Genomic DNA, 22,592 nt, shown 5'->3' on the forward strand with positions numbered 1-22,592 from the left:
AAAAAAAATTTGCTTTATTTAATTTTACTGACATCCTGTGGTATCACATTTATCTAGGAAATTTATTCAGACCCAAATCGCTGTAGAACAGAATTTGAATAAAATTTGCATTATTTTGTAAACGAGCGTTCAAATCAAAATGAAATTGAAGCCCCATTCGCCGTATTAAAAACAAAATTTTAACAAATGCCATCCCCTTGCATTGAATTCGCCTTAGAACAGAATTTGAATAAAATTTGCATTATTTTGTAAACGCTCGTTGTATGGTAACGGATTTCTCTTTAAAAAAAAAAATCGCAAAAGCAAAGAGCCAACGCACTGTACTGAATTCGCCCAGAATATAGCAAAACGAATACACGAGCGATTCGCCGTACAATGTAATGCGAAATAAGTATAAAACTTGCCTTTTCAGTTTTACTGTAACCCAAGCGAATCGAAATATGCAACGTAATTAAAAGCGAATTGAGACCCCATTCGCCGTATAATAAAAAGAATTGAATCAAATGTCATCACCTTGCTCCGAATTCGCCTTAACAAGTGTTTTGATCACTTTTTTGTTTTGTTATTCAATTCTACAAAGAAAATGTTTTGAAATATTAAAAAGGACAAAATTCGAAATTAACTTTCGCTTATCAAAATTTGTACGCTCCTTTTCTTTTTGGTTGTTTGCAGTTTGGTTACAAAACGTACCATACAAGGACCGAAGGGTCGACGAGCAGCACGTAATCCACTCAAAAGTTTAGCTGAACGCAGTGATATAACATCCGAATATACCGAAGTTAAATCGGGCGTTGCTGAACGTGAAATGAGGCGGCTAAAATTGGAGTCGTGTAAGTGTTTCAAATTAATCTAGTTTTAGGGACTTATCTTAACTTTGCTCTCCACGCTTTCTCTTTCCGTAGATGGTCATCGTAACAGTAATCTCGCGGCAGAAGCTATCGCCGGTTTAGCATCCATTGAGGACTTCAAATCGGTCGCCTTAAAATCATCATCACTGCCATTACAACAACTATGGTTGCCCTATAAGAAGCTCATGTTGCTGCATATCAAAGGACGTACGCATGTGCAGACACGATTAGTCGAACCCACCTACAAGTCGCTGAATCGTGGTGACTGTTTTATACTCATCAATGGCGAACAGCTTTACCGTTATGTCGGCTCATATGCCAATGTTATTGAGATAGCGCGTAGCAAGAAAATATGCGCCTATATAGTAGAAAATAGAGATCTTGGTTGTACCGCGTCAAATGAGGTGATACTCAATGATGGCAAGCAGTTGGCAGAACGCCATTGGAAGCAATTTTGGGATTTACTTGGCAAACCAGACGATTATCAAATTCCCGAGTGTGGACATGCCGATGAGGATGACCTCTTCGAGGCAAGCCTAATTGAGACTAATAAAATTTATGAATTCCAAGATGATTCGCTTGTGCCATTCGAAAGATACTGGGGTTGCATACCCAAAGTTGAAATGCTCGATCCCAATAAGGTGATCATCTTCGACTTCGGTAGCGAAATGTATGTTTGGAATGGCAAGACAGCGCCGAGCGATGCTAAACGCGCTGCAATCAAACTTGCACAGGAATATTTCGATACAGGCGAGGTGGATTATTCCAGCTGCTATGTAAATCCCGTTAATTATGCCACCATCGTGGGTAGTCGCGATTCGTATAAATTCTTAAGACGTTGTGAAAAACGTGGCGATTGGTGTATACTCGGTAAAATAACACAAAATATGGAGACATCTCTGTTCAAAGAGAAATTCTCCGATTGGCCTGAAGTGGAGCGCGAAGATTTAGAAAAAGATTATCTCGCGAACGGCGTGCATGCTGTGAAGGCACTCGATGGAGCAGCGCTCTATAAAGGTGAACTTTATGTCGAGCCTAATTTAGTCTTGGAGAACTCAAACTTAGGGCGTGGAAATTTCTACTATGACAACGATAGCATGCGTCACTTCGATGTTATCACAAAATCCATTGATAAATGGCAAATAAATGAATTTAACTTCGACAACGCCAAAGCTGACAGTTATAGCCATTTCTACTCCGCAGAGAGTTATATTGTACGCTGGATATATCAGATTTCGGTTACAGTGCGCGAACTAAGCGGTAAAATTTCGAATCGCGCTACGGTAGGACGTGATCGTTGTGTTTATTTCTGCTGGCAGGGCAACGATTCGAGCGCAAATGAAAAGGGCGCCGCTGCACTTCTCACCGTGGAACTGGACAAAGAAAAGGGCGCACAAAAACTTGTGGCACAAGGTGATGAATCATCGGCATTTATACGTCTCTTCAAATTGCTTTTCCAACATCGTGGACGCAAGGAAGATTGCTTACAACGCCGCAATACGTGGCGTCTCTATCAGCTAACAGGCAATATGCCCGAAGAGACTCTACTCACCGAAGTCGACTGTCATGCACGTCAATTGCGTTCACGCTGTTCAATGTTACTCGTTCATGGTGAGCAAGGTGTCGTTTATATATGGCATGGTTGTAAGAGCGCTAAGCATACGCGTGATATTGCTGAGCGCGCTATGGAGCACTTAAAGTTAGAGAAACCCGAAGATTTGTTTGTGCTCAATGTAATGGCTTTGCGTGTGGAGACGATTGAAGAAGGCGGTCAGAAAATTGCTGAATTCACCAAGGCTTTGACGGGGTTCGATGCACACGCTTATTATAGCCTGCTCACAGTTACGACCAAAGATTTCGCATATACGCCACGTCTTTTCCATTTCTCTAGCACGCAGGGTGTGTTTAGCGCAGTGGAGTTGCTATATGCTTTACGTTGCAAAGATTTACATAGTCCGTTTCCCTTTACGCAAGCTCAGCTATATCATGCTCGCCAGCCGACGACTTTTATGTTTGATGATGGTGATATGTTATGGTTGTGGATGGGCTGGTGGCCGCTGGAGGATTTGAAGAGTAAGTTGCTCAAGTTGTACACTGAAATGAAACTTAACTGTTTGTCTTTTCTTATATTTAGTTACCACCGAAGAGCGCAGCAGTCCAACAAATGAGAATCGCGCTGGCGTTAATCGTTGGATCTCCGAACGTCGCGCTGCTTTGGAGACTGCGGTTTCATATTGGTGCACCAAATTTGGTAAGCGACGTTATTTCTCTAATCCTTATGTTTGTTTTAATTTTTCCGCTACTCCACCAGGTGAAAATAATGAAAAAGACTTCCATGACATTAAAGGTTATGTTGTTTGGGCTGGCCTAGAGCCGCTGGCATTTCAAGCTCTCTTCCCCGATTGGATAGAACGTGAGGATATTAAGGAAATAAACTTGCAGGTGAGTAAAAAACTCTATGGCTAAGTTAAGTTATGCTGTACCTTTAGCCTAATGTGGCTGGAGAAGTTTGGCTTTATTTTCGGGTATCACAACGTCTGGTTTAACAATATACCTGTGGTGCAATTACAGGGGCTATAGATAATGACCTGCAGAGGTTTTCAGTGTGACTTACAATTCGATTCCTACCGATCGCTTTATCAAAGAAACTGTGTCCTTGGGTGTACTTAACTTCCCACAGTTGGGTATTGGCAAAGATCACACATACAGGCACCGTCTTTTTTTGCATAGTGTTACAGACTCCATATCACAACATAAACGAATTCAATTTTTCATATCACATCTTCGATACAATCATTAAAATCCTCTTCTACAAGAAAACATTGAAAAGATTCGAAATCCCAGTTAACTCGGACGTATCCAATATGGACCCATGGACTTAGAGAAATAATCTAGCAAGACTCCCAGACACACCCATAATTATGCAACTCCTTCACTCAACGAGAGTATTTCGACGCAGCCAGCAACGATGGCATCAAGTCTGGTCAGCCAGTGTAAGGAGTAAGCCATAAACCTAGCGTGTAGACATAGGGTTTCTTTAATTAGAATTCCGGGGCGTCATAAAATACGTGCGAAATTAAAAAAGAAAAGGCCGCTGCGCCCTTGATCTCGCAGAAGATAGTGGTCCTTGCACCCATGGGACCCAAGGTTATCAACTTTGAATTGGTGGAAGTGATCGAAGTCCTGTAGAGGTTTAATGAGTATGTGACCGTCATACGATGACCTAAGCATTTCCGGTCATTCGCACTATGAATAAAAGGGACTTATTGGAGCACTGATCGGGCACTGCACAATAGGGTGTTATGCCAAATGGATCCGATTGCAACGCAATAACTTATGTCGTAATTGCAGTTTGCTGGAGCAGAGGACTATGCGACTGCACAATGTCAAAGTAAATCGAAGTTTATTGAAAACCACTTTTAAATAGTCCCTCAGACCTCGCGGTTGTTAAGCTGGCGAAACTTCTCAAATGCTCAAAATAAATTGGATCAGTCTCTTTACAATCCTTGTCGGTTAATTTAAGAGCTGGGACATGAAAAAGGTCCTTAATTTTACGAGGTTTTCATAGAAGGTTGTTGTTGTTCTTCTTATTGTAGCGGTGTGTCTCTCGTTTTTGCGGTTGTAGAATCTATCATCCCATCATCAAAAGTATAACCTCTAGATCGATGGTGGGGCAAAACTAATGTCCCAGTGGACATAGATTGTCAATTGCTCACGAGTGCGTAAAGAACCTGAACTGCTTGTGGTCTAATAGCACTTTCAATATAGTATAGCTCCCGGGACACAGAGGGGTCGATTGTAACGAACACCTGACATCCTGGCCAGAAAGCATGCCTTATATGATCCTAAATAAGTCCTTTACCACAAGAAAAGAACTCAGACAAAAGGAGACGCATTTCAGAGAACAATACTGATCCGAAAGCTCTGGATTGCGACAGGCAGACGTATTTGTAGGTATTTAGGGTACGACATAAACGTCCCATAAATCAGTCTGAGGCTTTTGAAGGGCGTACTTACGGGTCACTGCAGTCTCAAAAGTCGCAAAAACTAGGTATTTGGTTCTGCGACTGAGTATGAGATTGCAGACCTTACAAAACAACTGGAAAATTGTAAATAGATGACGCTTGGTTTTTGGAACAATTGACAATCCCACGCCTACCAAATCGCAAGCGATTTTATGAAGTTTTCAGGTTAGCTCATTTGGTCACTGTAAAATAAAAGCCATACAAAGTTTGACAAAACTACACGATTTCACGCCCCAAGAGAAATAAGGATTCATTTTCCTTAAATGCGATGTATAACAGTTTGTTTGGGTTAATAGTGAAATGCAGAGGGAAAAGAACGGAGGAATAAAAAATGAGGATAGCTGAGTGAGTGAGCAAGAGAGTGAATGATAAGTGGAGAGGCGTGCAGGTTGAACTGGGAGGTCAATAGAGACTTCACATAGACTGAACAAAGTCTCTCGGATCCTCTAATTAATTGATATATTATTAAAAAAAATTTTATTGGGTGTATCTTCCAGGATGGTCGCACTGATGAACCCACGCCCATTATAGATGTTTTAAAGCAACTAACACAAACTGAATATCCGCTAGCCATATTAAAAGAACGTCCACTGCCGGAAGGTGTAGATCCAACGCGCTTAGAGTTATATTTAAACGCTGAAGATTTCCAGACGGCGCTTGGAATGACCAGCACCGAATTCGAACAAATGCCATTGTGGAAGCAAACCAATCTGAAGAAGGAGCGTGGTTTATTTTAATTTTAATTTTAATATACAAACAAAAATATATATTTTGATTTCTTTTTTTTTTTTTAATATTCTAAAACATATTAAGAAACTTAATGCTTAAAGACTAGAAATCCGAAAAAAAAACAAAAAAAAAATTTTATTTGATATATACATACATATGGCGTATGCAAAAAAAAAAACAAACATAACAAAGCATGCAATTCTAAATATTTTGATATATACATTTAGGCGCTTAACAGTGCACGCGAACGCACATATAAGCAATCATTTTTGATATATATATTTATATGCATATATACAATCGCTAATCAACTGTAATACATACATATTTATTAACTTTTGACATATTTATTGTATTTTACATACAACAAGAAAATTATATTTAATGCGCATGCGCACATTCTTTCTTATATAGATACATATGTATAGGTCTCATTCAAAAATATACATATAAACTTGTATAACCGAGTAACAAAAAAATTGTATACTATATTTTATGCTAGACTTTTTATTGATTAAAAACAACAAATTAAGCTTATACACCAACATATCTTTTTTAACCACTTGCATATTTGCAAAGGGAAGGCGTTTTTGAATTACATTTCTACACATTTATTTAGAAATACAATTTATAATGTTTAAACAATTTTGGGTACACCTTCGAGTAAAAAAATGGCAGCGCAAAGGATTGGCAAGTTTTATCAGTCCAATTTACTCAATTTTATAAGAAAAACTATTTCAAATAATTTCGAAAATATTTTCAACAACTTCGAAAATTCAAAATTGTTTGGAAAGTCTTTATACAAATTTTCAAATTAATTTATTAACGAAACCTATATAAACCAATCTCGAAAACACTTTCGAAAATCCTAAAAATTTTGAAAATATCTTTCTTTCATTGAAAGTCTTCGTTTTCAAATTTATTTATTAACAAAAACTATGTCAACCAATTTCGAAAACACTTTCGAAAATTCGAGAACGAAGACTGTAAACGAATTCAAAATCTTAGATTATTTCGAAATATTTGAAGAAGCTTCATGAAAATTAGAGTAACGAAAAATTAGATTCACGAAAACTATGCAAACGAATATCGAAATACATGCCAACCAAATTCGAAGCACTTCGAAAATTCGGAAAACTGTCTAAACCAATTTTTTGAAAAGATCTTTATTATAACTTTGAAGTTAATCAATAAACAAAACGGCACAGATACCAGCAATTACCAGATTTCAGAAACTTTTAAAAATAGTAATTAAAATTTTCAAATAGTTTTTAAAATTTAAGGAAGCTACAATTTGTAGTTCAGGAAGCTGTAATTTTGTAGTTCAAGTTCGCCAAAGTACAAGTTTAAAGTCTCTCAAAATTCGCAATTATTTTAGATTTTCTTAAATAAAAAAAGAATACAATAAAATGCGCTGGGGAAAAATTGTCAAAAAGCTAGCGAATTTCGAGAAGCATCAAACTTGAACTTTGCTATACTTAAATGGCTTGGACAAAACTGCATGTTCAAAAAGAATTTTGTAATAAAGTTTTTAGACTTTTTTTTATAATTGGTTTACACGAATTACATCATTTACATAAATAAAAGTTTGGAAATGCTCATGAAACTTATTTAAAAAATTTCGAGTTTTCGAAGTTTGAAAATACTTTCGAAATTGATTTTATACAAGCCTGTTCCAATTTTCACCATACTGAACTCTGGAAATGCTCATGAAGATTCTGAAAACTAAAAAAATTTTACTTCGTATTTTTTTGAAAATGTTTTCGAAATTTTTTTACACGTATTGAAATTTTTCAATTAGATACTTCAGTTCACTTCCTCAAAGCCTCTCGAATTTAAACCGAAAAATTTTATCGATATTAGGTAATCGGAACAGGTTTTCAAATCTTGTTTTAAAAATTTTCCAGAATTCAAAACCCGAAGCATAGCTAATAGTTTTCGTCATACATTATCAAATCATGTAGATTTAATAAAAATCTTTTATTCGAATTTTTTTAATAGTATTTTCACAATTAGTTTACATAAATGCCTGTTTAAATTTTCGCCGTATTGAAATTTCTCTATTTCATACTTTGAGTTAATATCTTCACGGCTAGTTAAATTGTAATCGAAAAATTTTATTGATTTTAGAAAATCAGAAAAGCTTTTTAAATCGAATTTGAAACCCGTAGTATGCCTAACTGCTTTCGTTATACAAAATAAAAAGATGGATTTTTAAGGTTTTTCGAATATGCTTTCGAAATTGCTTTATGTATATAGATTTCGTTATGCATAAAGAAAAACTAGGAAATTTATATAAAGCTTTTTAAGAACTTTTAGAATTTTTTATTTTTTTTCCAAATAGTTTTCGAATATATGTAAACCAGTTTTCGTAGATAAACAAGCATTCACAATTTTCGTGAATAATTTCTCGAATTTGAGTTAGATAGGTTTCGTTGGATAATTCATTGAAGTTTTTACTAAAATTAACAAAAATAAAAAAGAAAAAATAACTGACGAAATTCGCAAATTAAATTTGATGCTATTTCTTACTTTGTGCGACATCTAACACGCAAAAAAGAAAAAAAAAACTAACACTTCACAGCTTCAATGCACATTATTTGCGCAAACTTCACCGAATCATTCAAAATGTATAACAAAAAAAAAAAAAAAAATAAAAAAAATTTAATAATTCTTAAGTATTTATACATTTGACTTCAGCCATTTATTTATACATTTGAATAAAAGCAAATAAATTATCAAACTTTTTTAACAAAACTAAAATTTAAAAATTATTTATTGGGGAATTATGCATCAACTTTTCTTAAAATTAATTTAAAATATTTCAGATTATTCCACAAAAACCAATATAGTTAGCGCTTCCTTTTTGCCTATATTTAAATTTAACCCCTTATTGTAAATATTAAATTTTACATAAATTTGATTTTTTCAATTGTACATACATATAACTAAAATTATGTTATTATAAAAAAAAAATATTTAAAAAGAAAATTAAAATTATATTTGCAAATATGCGTTTGTTTGTTTTTATGTCTTTTATACATTTATTTATAGTTACGCTTCAAAATTTAGTTCAAACGATTTTAATATTTTACATACCTATTTACGCTTTGATTTAGTATATATAATTTTAAAATTTATGTTAAATTATAATTTAATTTTAAGTAATTTTTTAGTTATTTAAACCTTCCGTGGATTTGTGCATGTATAAACATTAATATTGCTAAGTAAATTATGTTAAATAAAGCATTATTAAACGAATAAACATTTTTTTCAAATTTAATATTTACATTCTTTCAAGCTTACATATAATGTGATTGTCTATTATTTCAAGTTTCCATCATTAACGGTTCAGGCGCTACGACGGTTAATTGGTTTTTCGATAACTACTGTGACTTTGTGTATATCTCTTGAGCCAAGCCAAATGACAAAGTTTTTGTTTTTGCAATATATAGGTACCCAATTGTAGATTAATCCACTATCTGACATAAACTTCTATCATTAAACCTTCAGGGTAAAATGCGAATTTATCGGTACACAAATGCCCAACACCAAAATTGGCCTATATCTTTTGAACCAAGCAAGATTTTTTAAACTTATTTATTGCATTATACAGCCATCTACTTATGGATTCATCAACAATTTGATATTAAGTTGCATCATTAACCCTTCGACGCAAAAATGGGAATTATCGGCACAGAAATGACCCAGCACCTAAATTGCGCAATATCTCTTGAACCAAGCAAGATTTTCTAAACTCTCTTTTTGCGTTATATAGCCACCTATTTTAAGTTTAATTCACTATTTAATCCACGGTTCTATCATTAACCGTTCAAGTGCTACGTGAGATATCGCTTTAGCAACAATTGCTGACGTCTAAACCGATTATTGTGGATATCTCTGGAAACAAGCAAAATTTCGAAATTTTGTTTGTTGCATTTTGTAGCAATGTTATGCCGCTTCACGATCTCCGTGATCTTCCCAGTTAACACATTGCAGTTTAACTGCAGAATTTTGAAGTGCACCGGGGAGACGACGTCACTCTAGGGCTAAGTGACGGATGTCTACGCCTGAGTTGAGCGAGGCCAGGATGCAATTGCTGTTGTGGCCCTGGGACTGGACGTCCCTGGGTAAGCATTGGGGTACCCGGTGTAGTTGGGTTTTCGGCCTGGCTGCATGGCGCGGGGGTTGCTGTCGCTGAGACCAGAGAATCTAGGAAAGTGGCACCGTCCAAGACAAGAGCTGCATTGGGCAAACATATATATTCTGTGCTGGAAAACGGTGCAAAAGGTGATACGGACTAGGATTCTGTTTCCCTGACCTTCTCGAATGCTAGTGCCGAAAAGAAGGGGAGAAGGAGGGAGCCGGGGGGGGGGGGGGTGCTTGCGCGCATACTACGGGACGCCCTTGGGCGTGACAAGAAAGGAAACACACAAGATTTATAAAAGTTACGAGGGCGTCGGGTTTTGGGGTCTAGCCCAGAACATCCTGTCCGATGCAACCATCCCTTGACGTGATACACGGACAAGAGTGGGACCTTCCTAAAAAGATTATTTTCCCGCATACGCAGCAAAACCATTTCTCTGGATCGGGATCGCGATCAGGTGCAGGTTCCGGATTGGGTTCGATACCTTCCCAGAGCAGGAGGATCTGCTTGAAGGATGACAATTTGTGGGAAGGACGCAACAAATTAAATGGGTTTACACTGAAAGGGTAAAATAACGAGTCGCTCCGGTACATAGAACCGGCTGCCTTGGGAAGCGACGATGCTGTAAAAGCTGCTAACTCCATCCACCAAAACTCCACAGTAGTTCACAGCTCTCTTGCATGATAAGTTAAAATGTATTGAATTTTATGGAGTTAGCTGGTTTTCATAATTTTATTGGAGCTAGTGATTTTGGACAATAAACACATACCTTTCTTTTACCACCATATGCTGAGATCGTCCTTCACTCCATCATTATCGAAAAGTCGGTTTAAGTTAAAGGCGGAACTTTACCGCATCGTCGACAATCTCAATTTATGCTCAAGCTATGATGTTATTGGACTGAACTTTGTTGATCTTAAACATGCAGATGCCGGCACTTGGTAAAGTATCTGGGAAAAGTGTCGAAGTAAAGTATCGATACTTTACTCAGCATCGAGTACGAAATACTCGAGTATTTTTCAGAAAGGTATCGATACAACTGACTCGGTACTCGTATCGTTCTATCACTATTCACACCAGTGACAAGGTACCTGCTATAGTGAGGGAGTGAAGTTTCGTAAAGAGTAGTAAATTTATTCCATTTTTTGAATAACAATACCTCAAAAATGGTAAACCGAACAAATAACATGGTGAACTAGTCACCCTCCGTTGCTACCAATTCCATGTTTTCACATATTTTTAGTGATCGTTTGAATCAAAATCATTTTCGATTCGTGTTAAATGGTCTGTAAAAATCCCGAGTCGCTTGGGTACATAAAACCTGCTGTAGGGTTATATATATATTCAACTTTAAATGTACCCACTTTAAATAAATTGAATTTTTGTTCTTGTATATTTAAATTTTTAAATGATTGTCTCAAAAATTTTCAGTCAGATATAAATTTTTAAAACGAATTGTTAGCATACATTTAGGAGGGTTGGTGTCGAAATTATGTATGTACAAAATTCTAAAAACAATATTCTGCTTTTTAAAATTCTGCTTTCAAAATTCTGTATTAAAATGTAATGTTAACAATGTTAAAGAGGTCATGTAATTATTTTGAAAAAGTGCGCCATGCACAGTAATTCTGCGTAGAACACCTTTCTGCATAGGCGGCCTTCGGCCGCGCTTATAAAAAATAACCCTGGGCTACGCCATGCCAAGTCCGGGTGTGTGGTATAACCGTGGCTACCGCCACGGTGATGTCCTTCTGCGTAGTATACCCTTCTGCGTACGCGGCCTTCGGCCGCACTTTAAAAAAATAACCCTTAGCCGATCCAACACCGGCTACGCCATGCCATGATTCCGGAATTTTGACTTCCAGAATTAAACATGCAGAATTTTGAAAAAGCAGAATTTTAAAAAGCAGGATTTTAAAAAAACAGAATTTTGTTAAAGCAGATTTTTTTTGCAATTTACAGAATTTTGTAATACAGAATAATGGCACGCTCCCCATTTAGGAGTTAATATTAAAAGATATTTTATATAAAAATAAACTAGCCTTTACCCGCGGCCCCGTCCGTAAGGAGAAAATAAAATATATGGGCTATTCACGTTAGCCTGCTTATCAAGTTATCTGTTTAAAAATTTTTTTCTGTCTAATGCATTTTATTTTTGTAATTGAGTAAAAATGAACTAAATGAGCTTATAACCTAATAGAATCCCCAAATGATCCCGAAATTATCCAGAACAAGCCACGAAATGACCCCGACGCTATCGCGGACGGATCCCGAAAACCATCCAGAAATGCCCCGGAAGGGTACCCAAAAGTTCCCGGAATAGTCCCAAAAACCCCGAAATTATAACGACACGATTCTAGACTTATCCAGAGAACCACACAGAAATGATCCCTGAAGGGTACCAAAATGATCCCGAAATAGTCCCGAAAAAGTTCCGAAATGACCTTGACGGGCTCCCGGACGGATCTCAAAAATAATCCAGAAAGGGTTCCTAAATTATCCCGACATAGTCCAGAAAAAGTTCCGAAATAACCCCGAGGGGATCCACGACGGATCGCGAAAACCATACAGAACTGATTCCGGAAGGGTCCCAAAGTCCGGAAATAGTCTGGAAATGACCCCGATGGGATCCCGCACGGATCCAGGAATGATGCCGGAAGGATCCCAAATCTATCCCGAAAAAGTAACAAAAAAAATTTCGAAATAACTCCTACGGCATCCCGGACGGATCCAGAAATGACTTCGGAAGGGTCCCCAAATGATCCCAGCAATGTCCCGACATGACCCTGATGGATCCCGCAAATCATCAAGAATTGATGCCGAAAGGGTCTCCAAATTATCCCGAAATAATACAGAAAAAGTCATGAAGTGACCCCCCAAGGGTTCCCAAATGATCCCGAAATAGTTCCGAAATTACCCTGATGGGTTCCCGTACAGATCCCGAAATCCATCCAGAAGTGATGCCGGAAGGGTCCCCAAATGATCCCGTACTAGCCCCGAAATGACCCCGACGGGACTAGAGGTTTACGCCGATCACTTTATCGGCGGCGGCGGCGTAGGCTCTGTTATATACCGGCGGCGGCGGCGCGCCGGTGTACGCCGGTGTTCTTACTTTAAAAAGCTTAATTTTTCTATTTAAAAAAATTAGTATTTAGGAAAGGTTTTATTTGTATGTATTTAAGGATATCAAAGTTTTGGCCATTTCGGAAAGATCCGGGGTTTTTGCCTTAAAAACTCGCCGTTCGTTCACAAATTCTCAGGAGTAGCTCTTTGCGGAGGGATTGTCCCTCGTTCACTTACTCCAGGGAGCCTTCGAACCTAACCCCGGTCTTTGAAATTGGTACTGCTGCGCCTGCTTAAAAGAAATAGAGATACATAAAATGGTCACACTTCTGTCTGTATATCTCGAGCAAAGCGTAGTTTCACCTGGGGTTAACTCCTAATAATCGTCGCGAACACAATTTCTTTAAATCGTTTGTGGGTCCTTGGGCGGTCATGCGCAAAGGCGACTTACGGTTGTTATTCATGGTCTATTATACTCATGACTCTCGTGGTACCCATCCAGTTTTTTCGAGCTACAATTCCCGATGATTACGAGCTACAATTCCCAATGTGGAAACAGTAGCAATCCCGACCACCAGTCGCTACCACGCCTCCTAACCCTCACACCATATGCCAGCACAGAAGCTATAGGACTGCGACTTCGAACTCATATGTACCTTCATCGACGTCACTTTCCTAGAAGCTCTAGGTGTAGTTCACCAGAGAAACACCCTGAAACGTTAGGGAGTAACTATTTGGCCAAGGATGCTGCCCTCGAAACCATAAGCAGTCTAAGTGGATATAATTGCGTAACTCATGGGTGAAAATCGTATAATCCTCGTACGTACATATATCCTCAACTTAAGTATGGGGTAAGAATCATTTCAAAGGAGTGCTTATGCCCCTAGAACCTACTAAAGGATTTTGCATCAATGATTTCGCTTATTTCTTCAGCCAATCGCAATGTATATATTTTTTTTTAAATCGGTACCTTTTTGGGTTATTTGTTTTTTTAACAACTTGAGCACAATTTGAAAACATATTCGCCTTGGGTCATTTTATTTGAATTCATTGTTCATTATCAGGGAACGGATTTTAAGGACCTAAAAATCTCTAAAAAAGGCAAAATAAAGAAGCGGAAAAGGCAGAAAAAGGCACTAAAAAACAAACAAAGGGCAATTAAAAGGCAAACAATTTATAAATAAGCAAAATATTAATTTATTTTTAAAAAGAAAAAAATCATTTTACTTAGAATTTATAACGAAAACGAAAAAACAAAAATATTTAGTTTCATTACATGAAGTTTTGTACTTTGATTTGAATTTGATTTGAATCGAGTTTTTAAACATAAAAACTTTACTTTTTAAAGTTGTAGTAACATTGCACCACAAAATGCATCTTAAAGTTTTCGGGTAGCGTTTTCAATCGATTATCGCGAAGAAATGCCTTGAAAGTACTAAAAGTACGCTCGACCTGAGCTGATACAAGTGGTACCCAATTTAAATATGGAACCGTGCAAGCTTCCAAATTATTAGGGACTAGGGCGTTCTCCTCGCCTTTTAATATTTTATCAACCGTCCTAATTGCCTCCAAACCTACGTTGGCTGTGAAAACGGCATGGAATTTTTCCAAAACCACTTTGGAAGTGGTTCCGCGCGCTTCTGAAAGCCGCCTCTGAATATTATCTAAAATATTTAATACTTCGCCAATGGGGGCTCTTAAGAATTTATATGTAAGTAAATAATTTTTTTTAGCAAACACTCTTTAAACAACCTGTTTTCTGAAGTCTTTCGAAAACCTTTTCTTCCAAAATAAATCCAAAATTATGTTTTATGTATATTAAATTTTCCAGAATAGATGCTTTGTTCAACAATTGTTTTGCGAAAGTGACATATGCCACGTCATCTACTAAGTGGTCAACTATTCTCTTTATAGAATCAAAGTTGTCGGCATAATACACAACTGCAACTAACCACGTACCCCATCGAGTAATCACCTGCATAAAATAATACAATAATAGTTAAAAGCAATAAAAACAAGTAAGGAAGGTTAAGTTCGGGTGTAAGCGAACATTACATACATACTCAGTTGAGAGCTATGGTGGCAACATAAGGGAAAATAACCATGTAGGAAAATGAACCGAGGGTAACCCTGGATTTGTATGACATGTGTATCAAATGAAAGGTATTAAAGAGTATTTTAAGAGGGAGTGGTGGTAGTTGTATAGGTGGTCGCCTTTTCGAGATATCGCCATAAAGGTGAACCAAGGTTGACTCTAGAATGCGTTTGTACTATATGGGTATCAAATGAAAGATGTTAATGAGTATTTTGAAAGGGCGGGGGGCTTAGTTCTATAGGTGGCGTTTTCCAGATATCGACCAAAATGTGACCAGGGTGACCCAGAACATCATCTGTTGGATACCGCTAATTTATTTATATATATAATACCATGAACAGTATTCCTGCCAAAATTTCAAGGGTTTTTTATTTCGCCCTGCAGAACTTTTTCATTTCATTCTACTTAATATGGTAGGTGTCACACCCATTTTACAAAGTTTTTTTCTAAAGTTATATTTTGCGTCAATAAACTAATCCAAATACCATGTTTCATCCCTTTTTTCGTATTTGGTATAGAATTATGGCATTTTTTCGTAATTTTCGATTTCGAAAAAGTGGGCGTGGTCATAGTCCGATTTCGGCCATTTTTGAAGTTTACTTCTATAGCGGCATGCATTTGAAAAAAACTGTAATGAAATTGGAAGACAACAACCATATGAATGTTGTTGTTGCGAAGCGACAACCACACCACACTCATATAGCAAAAGCACCATAGACAATCTTAAGTACGGCAGTTGACATGAAAATGAAAGCGTCAATATGGCTCATGTGGTAAGCGTTCGAATGAGCGCGCAAAGGTCGCGGTTTCGACGATGTCTACTGTTTCTAATTTTTTTTTTTGTTTCTAATTTTTTTTTAAGTATAAAATCACCATTCTTTTATTTGAGAGTTTAAAACCACACTCCGGTGCCAGAGAGTTTAAAAGCTAATTTACCATACTTACATACATATGTAAATACAAATTTGTGAAATATATATGTACATATGTGCCGTTATTTATAAGCAAAATGTTGCATATTTTGTGTTTTGAAATTATATGTACTATGTAATATTCTATTCAGTTTATTGAATTCAGCGAAGTCGGAGTAAAACGTCATAGAGATCGGGCGCGCTGTGCTTACTGTTTCCAGGTTTTCATAATTTTGTTGGTTACACCATATTGCGTTTAGGGATCGATATGCCGCGAAATAAGAACGGGGCTCGTGACCAACAGCGAATGCTAACTAGAAAAACCCCAAAAACTTCAATTGAACTCACACGTGAATGTCGTGCACGCCGGAGGACATTAATGAATGTGCTAAACAGTGAACACGGTGGTCGTAAGTACCTTTTTACACAAGTGCATATCGTCCGTTCCAAAGTAAAAATGTGTAAATCAAAATTTTCGTTTTTCGGGTTTTTATGATAAACATAAATATGAGATTGTTCTCTAAATTGAAAAATGATCAAAAGTACGAAAATTGCGTCCGTGGATGCCTTTGAATTTTTTTTTTTTTTTTTTTTTTGTAAAGGAGCTCTATGAAAAAAATTAAATAAAAGTTTAAACTCGTTTTCCCAAAAAATTTAAATTTTTAAATACATCCCTTTACTGTGGAACGAGCGATATGTATTTCGTAATCAATAGTCAAATCTTTCTTATTTGATATTTGTTGTAGTGGATATATCACCTGTGCAAGAACATCCTCCCGTTGGACATAATGATGTAGTTTATCCTTATGAGTACTCAAATACTATTACATAGATATGTATATGTACATATGTATCGCTCATTTAATTCAATTGTGTCATAACTCTAAAATTACGATTTTTGAACTAATTGCGAGAAATTGTGCCCAATGAATCATGATCTTTGTTGTGTAAACAATTTTTTTTAAGATAAAAATTAAATAATACCTGTTGACAGCTGAAATGGCTCTTCTAAAAAGCTACATATAGGTACATATGTATTTTGAAAAGTGCCACTGCTTAAAATAAATTTTTCAATTCACATTTCAGCTGATCCACAAGCGGATATACATAGTCATATTCCGTACTCACATTTTCACCGAAACACAGTTGCCCACAGAGAGTTTCAAAAAAAGTTTTTAGACAATCCGTTTGGATATGTATGCTCCGTGTGTGATCGATTGTGGTTCAAGTTGGATTTAAAACCACCACGCGCAGAACATGAACAACTTTTAAGTGAAATTATTGAAAATTATAACGCCACTGAGAATATTTTACTGTGCAATACGTGTTACATGGCTATCCAAAAAAAAGTTATTCCAACGATGTCTAAATTTAACGGTTTTAAATATCCAAAAAACCAGAGTTTTTACCACCTCTAGATTTAATTACCGAGAGACTCGTCTCTCCACGAATTCCTTTCATGCAAATAAGGCGGTTGCGACACGTTCATGGGCAATACGGAATTTATGGGCAATACGGAATTTATGGGCAAATAATTAATGTACCCGTCGACGTGAATAATATGGTAAGTCATTTACCTCGAAATATAGATGATGACCATTGCATTAATGTTCACTAGTATCGCCTGTGGTCGAAATTCGACCAACATGTATTTTTTTCAACTCAGTGTATGCATCAAGTGTTGGAAATATAGCAAACTGGTCTAACTTACTTAACTTTTTCTTTAAAATTTTGAATTTGATCTTAGGCCTTGTACTTTTTGATTGTATTTTCTTAAATTTTCTACAAACTTTTCACGTGTAATTATAACGTTTTGGTATGGAGCTCCTTAAACAAAAATATAAAATTTTTAACAATTTTTGTTGTTATATCGGCCTACTGATTTTAAGATCGCGGGTTCGAATCGAGCTCAAGGCCTAACAATAATTTTTTATCATTATTATAATAATATAAAAATTATGTAAAATCAAATGAAATTGACATAAAACTATGGTGAAATTACTTGAAATTGAATTGAAAAATAGGTTTTTCCACACCACCCGGAAGTTCCCCGTTGGCGCGCAACCGAAGTTAGTTTTGGGAGCTCGGTTCCCCAGTAGGCCTATATAACCCATATACATATATCGCCCATTTACTTCAATTGTGTCATAGTTCAAAAAAAAATACGAACTTTTAGTTAAAAACGAAGAAATTTGCTAAAGGAATTTAGCCTATTTCACGCCACCCGTTTAATTTTTTATAAATACATATATAATATGTAAGTGTGACACAAAACAAAAATTTCGAGTAGAATAGTGGATACCTTCATAAAAAATAATATTAAAATATAAAAAAATTATGTAATGAGAAAGAAAGCAGAGTTTACTAAAAAATTTTTAATTAAAGAAAAAAATAAAGTACTTAAATTGCGAAAAATTATGTGAAGTGAACAAACAGTTCAATATAAAAACGCAATAAGTGCACTTAGACTTTTTCCGGGGTTTAATGTGATCGTTGTGGAAATATGAAGATTCTAATGTTCGGATATTTAATGTTGGGATTCCCATTGAGATCTATGTACGTAATTAATTTGTATTAAATTTGTAAACACTCCATTTCATAAATATATGTGACCATATCTATGATAAAATATCGTCTGTGAACAGTACAATACTAAGATATAACAAGGCAGAATAAATTAGAAAGAAAAGAAAAACAAACAAAAACATTAATTTATTTACTAAAATAATATGAGATCTAAGCATCCGATTAATGGATATATAATCCAACAAAGTTAGCCTAATAAAAAATATAGTGAGTAATATACTGACTATGCACGCTATGAATCCGTTTGCCGTTTTGACCTAAAATCAAAGACGTTTTTGGGACGTTTTTTTGTTTCGTTTAATATACAATGTGAAATTTTCCGATTCAGTCAAGTTGCAATTAAATAATAATAAACCAATTTGAAATAAGAGAATATATAATAAAATAAAATAAGAACTAAAATAAATTAGCATAAAAAATGTAATGTTATATTTTTGTAACTTTTTTTTGTTCAGTATACGACGTACTAACGAAAATAAGGATTAAATCTGCAAATGCAAAATGGGCCGGTCAAAAATTAATTCTATTTAAGATTTTTTGGTACGCTAACAATAATTTGGAACAATTTTTTAGGATTTTGGTAAAGACTATTATAGGTAAGCGGCAACAATGGGGAACCATATTTGAATGTAGGTGAAACCAGAGAATTTAAACACAATGAGAAGGCGTTTTTGCTAGATTCCAACTTTTTTGCATGTGAACACGTCTTGCACTTCACCACACACAATCCAATTTCAATGTTAACCAGTTAACAGCAAAAATTCTCTGTCAACAGTTTCAGCTGGTGTATAAATTCTCTGGATTTTCTCTTAATATGATTTCTTTGTGGGAATATAGGTATTTAGTAGGATTAATTAAATTTAAATTTTATTACTTGTAGCAATATATTTGCTTGTTTTATGATTTAATACGAATTTGAACTTAATTAATATAATAATAGCAATATATTTGCTTGTTTTATGTTGATGCAAATTGCAGAAATTTTGCTTATTTCTTTACAAACAAAAACCTATTCATATACCCAAAATATGCCCTTTCATGAAATGTATGTAAATTAATCATACATTTATGAATTATCCCATCCCTTTTTGTTAATAAATTAAAATGTTAGGAAAATGTATGCAAATTGAAATATGCATGCAAATAGTGTTTTGCCGACGGCATTTGCACACTTGGAATTTCTGTGCACACGAAATCCATTGCATATTTATAAAACGTTAATTTGCATAAAATGTATGCATATTAACCATGAAGTATGAATTATTAATAAATTGAAAAATTTAAATAAATAAAATATTTGATAACAATTGAATTAATAAACAATTATTTAGTTATTATTTGGACTATGGGTGGGAGGGGAGGTACCTATAAAGAAATTTCCTAAAGCATTTTATATGTGTTATTCAGTACAATGTACTTGAATATTTTCAAAGGCAGGTTTGATAAGCCAAGTCAAACTTAAATACATTTGACCTGCCTCAAATCAACCCTTAAATATGTAAATAAGACCAACAATACACAAAAGACATGTGCCTGTTGATCAGATGTTGAGCATTGTATCATTGAATATATATGTATGAAAATACAAACCAAAGCAAAAAAGTACAAATGTACATACATATATACATATTCAATAATACTCCAATTAAAGGCAGACATGTATGAAAAGCTTGGTCGCTTTGATGCTGTGGCAGTGTCTTAAGTTATTAATAAAACAACTTGTCGCTTTCCGCGTTATGAAGCGACCAAATCAATTATGGCAATCCGCGTATACGGCCATGGATATGTAAATATCAATGCTCGTAGCAATTAGCCGACGAAATACAATAGGCACGAGCCAAATTATGTGTCGTCGGTGGTTAAAAGTGTTGCCGTTTATACCTTTAATAACTCACAGCTAAAAGGGGAATTTATTATAAAATTAAAATAAACGAATTTATTGCTCTTTTGCGAAATAATGTTATATTTCTTCGCAAAATTACTTTAATTTATTTCGCCGCTCCCATATATTAATTTTTATCTATGAAAATAATGTAAAATTCTTACTTTGTACTGACATGTGATAAACAAGTCAGCATATACAGTATGACGTCACAGTGCGAATTCGGGCCAGAAACGGGTAAAACACCACTCTTATGTTACAACTGCAACACAGTTGCTGCAAATTTGGCTGCGTGACTGCGCGAACAATTTTTCGGCAGAATATGATAGGGGGCTTCAAATAGCAAATAAAAATGTCCATAAGCTGTGACAACTCGGCAATTCAGGATATGAGAAAATTATTTGCAATAATTTATATGAACAATGGATGGAAATTTTTAGATTATATTGCTAATATGTTAGTGGACATTTACTAGGCAATATCTGTGCATGTCTATTTGCATTTTTTACTACCATATTAGTACTTTCATACAGGCTTATAAATAGTTTGGTATTATTTCATAGGAAAAGTGCGGGGTTATGAAAGTAGTTATGCTCGTCATTATGAATACCCCCAATATGCATCGAAATTGGAATTTATAAAATCGCAAAAATTTGTCTTCTGACGATTTTATCAAATGCCATGTTGCCGAATTGCAAAATGCTATGTTGCCGAATTCTATCACCAATTCTAACAACTTAAGAAGAAGCATTTATGAATGAAAAATCAAGAGGAAGCTAGTTTTCAGGATTTCGCGATTTACATACAAAACATGAGCATACATATGTACATATGTATGTGTGCTTGTGCGTATGGTTGGATGGTTGAAGTGAATTTTGTTTTGTTTGTCAACATGCGAATATAAAAATATTTCTTAGCTTACATATGAACATAGATTTGTACATATGCTTGTGCGTAAGAATAGTTTTTGTAGGAAGTGGTTGATTGAAACAGTTTGTCTTTTATTTGAACATGTGTATCTACAAACATTTGTTAGCTTATGCATGGATATATTGGTATCAATGAAGTGGGTGGGAAATGGGGGTGTAGGCTGATCTTTAGTTTAGGAATATATGTGTGTACATATATACCAATCTAGGTTTGTTTATACCCACTCACCATTTAGGTGATTAAATTTTCAATTTCCCTACATATCAATATAATTTGATTATTCTTTCTGACAAAATAATGAGTTACCATACAATTGAACAAAAGAAATAATCAAATATGAATACTTTAGATGATCAAACACTGAATATATTTTTTCAACCACATTTTGGAATCATATTTGAATCAAATGTGTTTACTTTAGGAGATCAAAAATTTATAATAATTTTTAATTCAGCTTTCTGAATCTTTTTTGACTATATTTGTTGACTGAATAATGTATTTTATACTTGTCAAAATATATCTTTACATCGGAGCTGCTCAACCCCTATACACTTGTAGCACTTTTGTTTTTGTTTTGCCCTGAATCATAGGCACAGATTCAAATTCACACTTTGAATATAAAAAAAAACAAGTAAGGACAGGACTGTCTTCGGTTGTGCCGAAGACTTCAACCTTCCAACCATCATAATTTATTTACAAAAAATCAAAAAATTCAAATTTCCAATATATTTGCTCTGATCAGAGATTTTTTGGTAACAGACGAACAGCGGAAATCGTTAAGAGAATTTTCTGTTACGTCTTGCACCCTGTTAAGTTAACATGAATTTGGGGAATAGTGGTGAAGTGCAAGACGTGACACATGCAAATGGATCGTAAGCAGTGGATGCCAAAATAACGCCTTCTCATTGTGTTTAAATTCTCTGGTGAAACATTTGTGCTTTCGAATTTAGCGAGTAAACATACAATTTGAAATTCACATTAGAAAACTTACATAATTGTTCCCAAAGACGGCGCGCTTGTGCATAAAGGTTTAGGTCTTTGAAATTCGCATTAGAACACTTAGATACTTGTTCCCAAAGATGGCGCGCTTGTGCACGAAAATGACTTACGATATTTGTATGAATTGTTCGAATTTACAAAAAACTTTTTCTATTAATTATAAACAAATAGAGTAATATTTGTTACCAAAAATAGGCCCATGCACTGCGACTGATCAAAACGAATCGATTCATATAACTTTTATATGATTTTACGTATGCTAAGTATGCGAAACAGCCTGTCAATTGATTGTATGGAAATTTTGTTAGCGTATTAATATATAGATATCAAGAGGAAGAAAATTCACAAATCAAGCTTTTCATCGGGATTGGTAAATA

At 35.2% G+C, this 22,592-nt stretch overlaps 2 protein-coding genes across 29 annotated transcripts in view; one reads left to right on the top strand and one right to left on the bottom strand.

The window, feature by feature from the left end:
* LOC137251880 (supervillin-like) overlaps positions 1-8,376 on the top strand; it is a 505,292-nt gene extending 496,916 nt beyond the window's left edge. For all 27 annotated transcript variants that reach the window (XM_067786789.1, XM_067786791.1, XM_067786794.1 and 24 more), the window contains 5 exons: positions 673-830; positions 903-2,921; positions 2,983-3,099; positions 3,160-3,290; positions 5,371-8,376. In XM_067786789.1, coding sequence (XP_067642890.1) covers positions 673-830; positions 903-2,921; positions 2,983-3,099; positions 3,160-3,290; positions 5,371-5,610 — 2,665 coding nt within the window. In that variant the 3' untranslated portion in view covers positions 5,611-8,376. The remainder of the gene's footprint in view (positions 1-672; positions 831-902; positions 2,922-2,982; positions 3,100-3,159; positions 3,291-5,370) is intronic.
* The window catches only part of LOC137251888 (threonine-rich protein), a 372,454-nt gene that overhangs the window by 207,936 nt on the left and 141,926 nt on the right, over positions 1-22,592 (bottom strand). The gene's annotated exons all lie outside the window — the stretch shown is intronic.

This window comes from Eurosta solidaginis, chromosome 5 (genome assembly GCF_040869045.1).
Source record: "Eurosta solidaginis isolate ZX-2024a chromosome 5, ASM4086904v1, whole genome shotgun sequence".
Lineage (NCBI taxonomy): Eukaryota > Metazoa > Arthropoda > Insecta > Diptera > Tephritidae > Eurosta > Eurosta solidaginis.